Source organism: Dermacentor silvarum, chromosome 3 (genome assembly GCF_013339745.2).
Source record: "Dermacentor silvarum isolate Dsil-2018 chromosome 3, BIME_Dsil_1.4, whole genome shotgun sequence".
In the NCBI taxonomy this organism is placed as follows: domain Eukaryota; kingdom Metazoa; phylum Arthropoda; class Arachnida; order Ixodida; family Ixodidae; genus Dermacentor; species Dermacentor silvarum.
The window spans coordinates 158488930-158499189 of record NC_051156.1 but is presented as its reverse complement, the minus strand read 5'-3'; the positions used below and the strand labels follow the sequence as shown (position 1 = coordinate 158499189).

The 10260-nt window shown below is 46.7% G+C and overlaps 1 protein-coding gene across 1 annotated transcript; it reads right to left on the bottom strand.

The window, feature by feature from the left end:
* Nucleotides 1-6696: 6696 nt before the first annotated feature.
* On the bottom strand, nucleotides 6697-8891 carry LOC119444944 (E3 ubiquitin-protein ligase MARCHF8). The gene is made up of 2 exons (XM_037709282.1): nucleotides 8565-8891; nucleotides 6697-6783 (listed from the first exon to the last, which is right to left on the bottom strand). Exons 1-2 carry the CDS (start codon nucleotides 8889-8891, stop codon nucleotides 6697-6699), a joined length of 414 nt encoding a protein of 137 aa, XP_037565210.1.
* Nucleotides 8892-10260: the final 1369 nt, after the last annotated feature.

The window sequence follows — 10260 nt, the reverse complement described above, 5'->3', positions numbered from 1 at the left end:
GCGTCCCACAAGCGTTGCCAGTGGCTTCGCAGTTTGTTTCGTAGGAAAGGCTTCAGATCTGTGGAGGGAATAGTAGCGGCAGGATTAATAGCTTGCGATGTAGTTGATGTGGCCAACTGGTCTGCTAGCACATTGCCCTCGATGCCTCTATGACCAGGCACCCAGCATATTATTACATGTCTATGAGATTGGTAAATCTCACACAAGAGTGAGTAAAGCTCGTTTGATTATTTGTAACTAGTATCCCACTCGCAGCATAACCGGCATGAAGTGCAGTTTTAACCTTCCTCTATTCACAGCTCGACGAAGGCTGCCAGGCGTCTTTCTTTCCCCCCCCCCCTTTTTTTTTTTCTTTCCTGATGAAATGCTTCACAATAATGGAGTATTCAACACACGTTGACCCACCGCATTATCTTAGTGGCGATGGCGTTATGCTGATGAGCTCGAGATGGCGGGTTCGATCCCCACCGTGTGTCCTTGCAGGCGAAATGCAAAAAACAATCACGGACGGATTAAACGTGCATATTAATGAACCGCAGAAGTCAAATTATTCCGAGGTCCCCCACTGCGGCGTGCCTCACAACGTTATCGTGGTTTCGGCAATTATAACGGGCATTTTCTTAACGCATAATGGATCACATACTGTACTTTCATTTCACCGCGTCTAGGTCACGTGCTCAAATTGAGCACCCCGCGTCATAACACTGTAATTTATTTCCAGTCCTATATTCGTGCCATGGCTGGGACCCCCACCTTTATTACAGCTCTAAGGATGTATAGTTTCAGAAAATGTTGAGCGGGATAAAAAACTTGGTTTTTAACACGAAAGTGTTTTATGCCGGGGTCCACCAAGACTTCACTGACGTATTTCCGTCACGGAAATACGTCATAGAACATAATACAAAGAAAGAAACCAGAAGAAAAAGTTCCACAAACATGCAAAATTTGGAAATCGAACCCACGACCTCTCGGTCCGCGACGATAGATCGCCGAGCGTTTAACCCATTGCGCCACAAACTTTTTTTTTTCTTTATTGCCATTGCGCCACAAACGCATTTGCAGAGAGCTACACAGACGCGCCTTATATATCTAAAGCCCCAACCAGACGTATGCGTTGGAACGCGTCCGCAGGCGCCGTGCGCCTGAGAGAGATTGTGGTTGTGAAGAGGAAGAGGCAGAAAATAGCGCCACTTCCTCCTCACAACCACAATCTCTCTCAGGCGCACGGCGCCTGCGGACGCGTTCCAACGCGTACGTCTGGTTGGGGCTTTACACTCCTCCGTGTACCCGCGCTCTTGCTCGGGGCGGTGCCGCCGCCTACGAGCAGAAAAGAGAAGTACTGCATTATGACACTAACGCGCACCGACAGTGAACGCTTCGGTGGTCTCAGCACTACGACGCCTCGATGCCAGCATTCGAAGGGACGCTGGCATCAAGAAGCACTACCAACGCGTTCACCGTACTCAGCACAGCGGAGCGTGGCCTCCGCAATTAGCTCTGAAAATGTTTCTGAAGTTGATCGCGGAGGCTCCAATTACGACGCGCTGTACGCGCTGATTTGACTCGGTGACGATTCAGTTACGTGCTTTGTCTTGCGCGTTGTATTAGTGTGTCAGTTACGTGCTTCGTCTTTCGCGTTGTGCTAGCGTGTGCAGCGTAGTGCAGCTTCCATATGCACGACGGTTGCTCATGGTCATCGACGTTGGTAGTCGTGATGGAGGAGACGTGCCACCAGGCGTCAGCGTGGGTGCATCAACGCCTAAGGGCGCTTTAGCTACAAAACACCAATAGACATTATATATCAATGTGCAATAAACATTACACTACTTCTGTGAAGACACGTTTCACTTTCGTGTTCTATACCGATTCCTATATAAGAGGGATCAACCACATTTTTTTGCTATTTTTAGACAATTTTGCAATTTAGAAGAAAATGAAACTCCATTAAAATAGCTTTTATATATTTTTTCAGCAATAAAAATTAATATTGTGAAATGCATGCCATAATTACGCAGAGAACGCGAACGCGTTTACTTGCGAGTCTGTTGCGAAGCTCGTTATGAACATTTCGAAAGGCCAATTTCGTTCATAACTGGCACATGGCGAAGTTATCTGCAGCAGTCTATAATCTATAGTTGTCAGGGGCTGATTAGTGCAAAGGCCATGCCACTAAGTTGGCAGTTCCACGTGCCTTGCGGGATCCTAGACCCCAGTCCTGGGCATAAGGGCGTCTTATTTTCTGCTACGTTTGAACGCTACGCTATGTTTTTAAAACGAAACTGAAAGCATATATGGAAACTTGAAAATTATGCTGCCATTTTCTTGTCGTAATCGTTGCTTCGATTATTCTATGCTGCACAGCATAGAAGGGCACCTATAATTTTATGTGAAAATTCCGTGTGTTTTCGCTTTCTCAGTGCTGAAAAAATGAAAATAATGTGTGTGTGTGTGTGTGTGTGTGTGTGTGTGTGTGTGTGCGCGTGCGCGCGTGCGTGTGTGCGTGCGTGCGTGGGTGTGTGGGTGCGTGCGCGCATATTTGTTGATTCGATACACGTTATTTCATCGCTTGTGTCATGCATTTTCTCTGGGGCCGCTGTGTGTCGCGCAGTTTTTTGTTGCTGCGTACTGCATTATTCGTCATTATTACAGTTGCGAAGATTGCCATCATGTTTAACTTAATTCATTCTAATTTTGTTTATTTCCTCGTTCTCTTCTGGTTTGATGTCTTGTATTCCTTTTTATTTATCCCCTCACCTACATAACGCATTGTGTTCTCCGAGACTAAAATAAACACATAAATACATAAATAAATAAATATAAAATATATCTCACTTTTCCGGACGTAGTATCGGTGAATGGGTGCCCGAACTGGGACCGTGTTCATTCGGGGTCTGGTTCCTCTCCCGTAGGACTACCGCCTCCGGCCCGTGAGCAGATTGAGCGGGATCAGCCGAGTCTCCGCCTTTCGGCACGAGATCAATGGAGCTTGTCTTATCCCTCCACTTGCGCACGGGCTCGTAGCACGCCCTAAAGAAACAGTGTACCCACGATGAGGAACGCTTACGTGGAACAGTGGGTGAGTCACGCGCAATGTAATCTGGCACTTTCGATGGTGCAGACTTCATGCTCAGAAACAATGCTCTACACTCTGGAAATGTACGTTGAAATAGACCATGTCGCCGGGCTAAGGAAACAAACGAACAAAAAACAAACAAACAAACAAACAAAAAAGCATATCGTCGCTGCAACATGGCTCTAGTTCTAGTTATCCGCGTTTAGAAGCGCTTCAAGCAATCACCCTGAGAAACAACACTTTTTCTCGCTGCAACTTTTTTAACTTGAATGTTTTATAGTAGTCAACCGATGTGTTACATCTGTGAATAAATATCATTTTGACATTATCTCGCATGACGTGTGCAAAATGTATGCGAATCCTGGGAGAGAAAAGAGAGAAAGGAGAGTTGGGTGTCCCTGAAGGATACCGATGAGTTTCGATAAGAGGCTTTCAATGACAACACAAACGAATAAGTGAGCCGTACTTGGTACATGTTCCTGAAGCAAAGTGCGCTAAGAACGGTACACTGAACAAGTGGATACAAGCCACTGCGCTGACTACCAACGGTTCATTGCGGGAAAGGTAGCTTATATAACCATTAAAAAGGGAGGAAAGTGAGACCGGTGGCAGTAAATTACTGAAAGTTTAGGCCGTATACTAGATTTCTCAACAGCTGTCCTTTACTTGTGATGTTCTAAACTCAATCTCGTGCGCTAGACGTGATGCCTGACTTTAGAGGCACACACACTGGAGTGCTTCGAATCAGTGGGTATTCACAGCCCGTTTTGTAGCTTTGTCACGCTGCTGCGCTATAAACACAGTTATACTTAAAAAAACAGCACATTGAAACATTCTGTATAAGTAACTGGCTCTCTTTACCTTAAACCATGGCGACAACCACGCAGCCACGAATGCACTAGTTATTTTTATCTACATGCCCGACTAAAACTTCGAGGGGATATCCATGACTTCATGTTCATTTCAAATGTCATCTGCGGCCGCTGTTGCGTATGGTTTGCTGCTGTACATTTTACTCTGGTTGATGCAAACTTTAGGCTTGCATAAAAAAAAATTGCGGAACAACGTAACTTGGGATGATATTCACATTACTTAACGTAAAGAGAGTCTAGTCACTGCCAATAAAATGTGGAAATTTTCCCCTTTACAAAAGTTCTATATATGTGGAAATATTTAGCTTTATAAATGTATAGAGAGTTTGGCCTAGCAGTACACTTATTACTCTCTATAATTTAGGTGTCACACTGCCCAAAAGCTTTAGCATCTCCATCTAATAGTGCACTTCTCAACCCATACTCACATGATGCGTATCACCTCGACCATTATCCAGAAGATAGTCTGGAAGAGCAGCACGCTTAAAATGAACACGTAGGTTAGCCATCCTACGCTGCCAAGGAAACCACTGGCGTAGGTCCAAGCGAAAGACAGCACCATGAAGTCGCCTACGCAGGACAGCGCATTCACCACCATGCGCAAGACGTCGTTCCGGTGGCTTGGGTCTCGGAAAAAGTGCCAGAGAGGCTGCGAAAGGTATATAGTTGGCCTTGGAGCTCAAAACGCATAAAAATAGAAGGCCTTATGGAGAGCAATCTCAAATTAAAATTCCACTATTCTCAACGAATAACATTACAGCTCAATCAATCGATTCCGGTAGTAGATGGCAGAGTAGGAGAATCTGACGAATGTTGTGAGTGAATTCCTTAGCTTGAAAGGCACAACGATAAACACTGTTCACTATTTTGAATATTATAGTCTGCCATGGAAGAGAGGGAGCGCTAAATACTTATGTAGGCTCGGTGATTATTGTTAAGCAGGTGGTCTCAGTCCAGGCCTCATTTTTCAGCACACTCTAGAGATGATATCATGTGGGCTGCCAGTTTTTCGTGCTCAAAGTTACCGCATGCAAGAGAAATATGCGTTCCAGTAGGCGTTCATGCTGGTACGCGTACGATATCAAAGGGACTGACAACTGATCAGAATCTGTTGTGAGACGTTGATCGAGATGAAATTACCCTGATTTATAGTGACACAATCCAGCACGATGTTCGTGACATAAGTAGCAATTGTAATTTTGAATTGCCAATGAAGTCTCAAAAACCAGTAAGTGGCGTGGCCTGGCGGTGAAATCTTGGTACTCGGATGTAGTATATAAGATTACTGCACGTTAGTTAGCTGTTAATAAGTATGGAGCATGCGTATTGCTTAAAAGTGCAGTTGGTATATTATAAGGCGCTTGCGCATTATTCTATGTGTATTAGGAAGTCGACCCTACCGAGCGCCACATGCTTTCCACAGTGCATGGTGGCGCACGTGCTGTTGTACGCACGCGAGTTTGCGAGTAAGCGCCCAGAGTTGTGTGGTCTCCTTGCGAGTTTCAAAATGCCATTGACTAGTGGTACCCTAAATGGGTGCCAGCACTACAGTATTAGCACACACAGGGCTACGGCAACACGCTGAACTGCCTACAAAGCATGAAAGCGTTGTTTCGCCTTCAAGAACTTAACTTGGCTCAGCTAAAAAAAAGTGATTTTGACTGGTTAATGACCAATGCAGTTGGATAGGAAACCACGAAAACACACAGTTATCACTGTAGAAATAATTGAACACTTCGGAAGACAAGAATTGCAGGAAAATTGGTTTGATAAACAAAATAATACTTTCTCACAGCTACGGCCGCACTTGTAGTCCGCCTTCCACCAATACCGGCGTATAATCGCTATCGCGCTCACCTATCACTGTTTTCAGCATGCTTCCAGGGAACGACTACATCTTCAGTGCAGATCGAGGAAACTCTATTGATAGAAAACGTTCCACGGCGTTTTCCGCGTTACCACTTCATGATTAGACACTGTGAGCAGTAAGCTTGGCATAGCACCAAGAAATGGGTACTGTGAAAATTGGTTGTCAGTCCCTTTAATTGCACTGCAAATAACAGACTCACAGTGAGAGAGTGAATTAGGCTATGAACGTTGGTGTCTCCGTTTCTATTCTGTAAACGTGATGTGCGAAGCCCTCTGGTTATTTTCAGGATGGTCGGTTGATAGAAGAAATAAATTGATCGAGCGCAGGCGCTGCAACCATATATGTACCAAATCTTTCACCGAACAGTAGCTTTTGATGTATCAAACTCAGTGTACGATATATTAAACGCTGGGTACAACAGGGACATACTAATTGGAAAATATTTCGTACCGCAATTGTTGGAAAAGTAGCTGAAGAATTGAAGAAAAGAAAAAAAAAACGGTCTGGCAACACCGAGTTCCCGCATGCGGACTGCGCGCCTATATACGTGTGTATGTGAAGAATTTTGACGTGATTAGTGCATGAGTTGCACCAGAGCATAGACGCGTAAGAGCGAGCTGGCGGGCGTCCCTTGATTTCGGGCTTTACAAAGTAGCGTCCCGAGCATGCTCTTTCTCTCTCGAATCTGAGTCTCTGACCGAGCCCCTGCGAAGCCGTCGACCATGTCGAATATGCTACATTGCACGCAATCACATCAGTCTTCGCACCGCGGTTACGTCATCAAGCGCACCGCCTGGTGGCGACCTGCCCCGCTCTTTACAGACGTGTGCAGCTACTCCCAACACTACCTACAGACTAGCTGCTAAGGTCAGTGCGTAAGGTCAGTGCTCGTGCCAACCAACCCGAGCACTCCGATGCACCTCGCTGGGCTCCACTGCCTCACCTGGCAGAGCGGGGCAGGGAATCTCCTAGGGGGAGCATGAGGCAATAAACTATGTGCGTGCGATAGTCGGGGTAATTATTCAATTCCATGACAAAACCTTTTGACGGGGCATTTCCATATAGTGTGTACAGGGAAGCAAGATAGGCTGCGCGCAGACCAGTCCGTATACACGAGGGCGATCGGCCAGCCAAGAATGCATGATAACGGTGCCGGTGGTCTGGCGTGGAAAAGTATATGGCTCAATACACTTAATGTCACTCCTCACTGCCGACCATACCTAGAAACTCGTCCTCCATCAATCCTAGCCTCTTAAGCCAAGGTAAATACAGTAGAGCCCTCGCTGGGCCACCTCATGGTGCATAACGTAGTCGTTAACCAGTTATAGCTCCATTCACGCGATAGACTGGATTCCGCGAACGAACGTCACGTGGCTCGCCGCTCCTGAATCACACCCCGCATAAGAACGCCGTAGACAAGCTGCTACAGCAGTGCGATTCGTTGCCGCTCACGCCACGTCGAGCTTTATTTGCACAATGAGTCGGCGATCCATTCGGCGTGCCAATCCAACCTAAGCGGCTTGTGTGGCTTGTGAGAGTCACGCAGATCGCCAATATGTTTGCCACTCATGGTTCCCAATGCTCACGCAAATTAATTTCGTGCATAAAGGTGCGTTGTTTCTTGATAAAGCTTCTGAGCTACGTGTTCAGCGCTTGTTCCGTAGTTCCGTTGTTTGTCACCCTGGTCCTTTCCGTGATAGCGTTTCGCACAATGCGCGACCTATTAAGTATATAGACACAAAAGAACTCAACTCGCTTTGCCGACGTCTCCTGACTGCAGCGGGAATGCATATAAATAGATTAGCATTTATTTTTTTTACTAGTGTGTGACCTAAGGTCTCAATGTTGCTCAGTCTGTAATGAGGGACGCCGTCGTGCAGGGCTTCGGGTTAATGTTGACTGCTTCGTGTTGTTTAACGGGCACCTAGTACTAAGTATACGCGATCTTTTTTGCGTTCCTCCCTCGTCGAAATGTGGCCGCTTCGGCCTGAAATCGAACCGCGCACTCGTGCCCAGCTGCGCACCGCTATGAGCCCTGTATAAGCACTGACCCGCAACGGCAAGTGTTATAAATATTTCGAGCACGTCATAAGTAACTACGCGACTCAACATCGGAAGATCGCACGAGAGTCACCGAAATTTTGCCCGAGAATTGGACCCACGAAAACGCCTCTAACAGGATAAATACACGCGGACACCGCTCCTCCTTGTACTATAGGTATGCGCTGCATTGTACTAGCTAGTACTTACCACCAGATATATACTGCAAGTAATAATTAAGCGGCTTTGCTTTTGCCCAACTCAGCGGCCACTGAAGAAGATAGCGAGGCAATGCTCGATACTATACATGCAAGTTAAACTGTGGGAACGGCCATGTTATCTGGCCTCTCCAGGGCCATTGGCGACATAGCTGGTGGGCGCTTCGAATAGCACAGTCGTCGCAGTGGCACACATCTTCGGGCTGCTTTTACAAGATCTGGCAGTAACTCACCTAGGTAAATCCTCAGTGCTGTCTGCCGCCTTCACGAGGCTCTGCGGTAGAAAATTACACCGACTGACCAATTAATTTACCTGACGCACGTATGGAGGATCGATCGACCGACGGATGAAAGACGTTAACTACAAGTCGGATATAGCTAGCGCTAGTTTCCTGCTGTTGACTTAAACCCACGAGCATTTTGTTTGTGGTCTCCACACATAAAATGCATCTTGCCGCAAAGATCTGCCTTCGAAAAATTGACGCACGCACCACAGGCTTGAGGCGCACGGAAAAGCGCTGCAGGCAGACGTCGCACAGGTTGGTTTCCTTTTCGCGGAGCCACGTCTCCAGGCAGCGCTTGTGGGCGAAGCCGATTAAGCCCCGGCAAGAGCAAGGGGACACGAGCGGTCCATGTTCCTCGCCGGCGCTGGCTGTTCCGCGGTAGCAGATGCGGCACGTCGGTGCCTCGGCATCCATGCCACCGGTGCTCTCCGCGGGAGTGCTTCCTCGGCGGTCCCTCGTCTCGGTTGGCTTAGTATTCGGCGGAACCATGTTTTCCTCCCGGTTCCTGGCACCAGTCGGATCCGGCGAAACCATGTCGTAACGTCGTACCTGAGGCACTTCGACACCTGAAGCATTGTCGACAACATTCCAAGTTTACATTTTTTTAACGAGACGCAGGCAGACAGGAAGATGAACACGAAGCAGAGTACCTACGCCAAACTCAAAATGCTCTGTTGAAGGCAGTTTTACCCGATGGTACAATTATAACACAGGTACAGCGAAGATGACCCCAACTGTCACGCATGTCAGGTTACAGAAACAAACTGACGCACCATCTGCTACTAGCTTCATTGGGGCAAGAAACTCCACCGTGTTGCCTTTTCTTTTTTCAGAACAAACTATTTTGTGGACGCGGAATGACAATCAAAGCACAAGGCAAGCAGCAACAGCGCTATTTACAATTTCACTACATGCCATTTCTTGTTTGTTTAGTGTTTGAGCGCAGCTTCGACGCTATAGCGGCAAACTAGCGAAGATAATTCAAGGGGAAATCAGACTCCGGGAAGCAAGACCTCTCGTCTGTAGTCTTGCCTTGCAGTTCAGCGTGAATCTCTAGCACCACTTTTCAGATGCATGTGCGTTGTGATGTATTGTGCACAGTGCGTGTATGCACGTGCACATAGCTCCGGCTACATTTTTATCGACACCTGCATTCTCTCTATTCACTTTTGCGTTCCTTTCCTCCTCACCTACGTAAATGAGCCAGTCGGAAACAACGTTTCTTCCGCCCACCTGTCTCCTTCGTTCCCTCTGTATTTCGGTGAAAGAAAGCGAACACAAATAGGAACCTCTAATCAAACACCGGGCAGGTCCAGCCTGAACTGTTATGCATAGTGGTAAAACTCATCTTTGTGATGCTAAGTAAACTCGTCATGGTGGCGTAGTGAATTCGGCGTGGCGCTGATAAGCCTGGGAGCGTGGAATCAAATCCCGGCCGCGGTGGCCGCATTTCGATGGAGCGAATGCAAGCACTCCTGCGTGCGTGCATTGTGTGTACGTTAAAAAATCCAGGTGGTAAAAACTACTCCGGAGACACCACTACGTGGTGCCTCTTAACCAGAGAGTGGTTTTGGCACATAAAACCATGGTATTGTTTTATGCTAAATAGTTAACTAAAAGACAGTCGTGTGGGTTTTCTCTTGTACTGATCATGCTTAATTTAACAACTATTCTCAAGAATCAAATATAGGATTTAATAAGAAAATTTACCACTGTACCACTTCACAATCTTGAAAATGTGACGAGGGGTTTTCCAACTATTTGATGACTATAGCATGTAGAGTAGCGACTCAAACACGTGGAATAGCATGGCACGGCGCAGTGCTAAATTACAATAGTCTAACAACCGTGGTTCGATTCTTACAGTCTACGCAATATTATACCGTTCAACGGTGAACAAAAC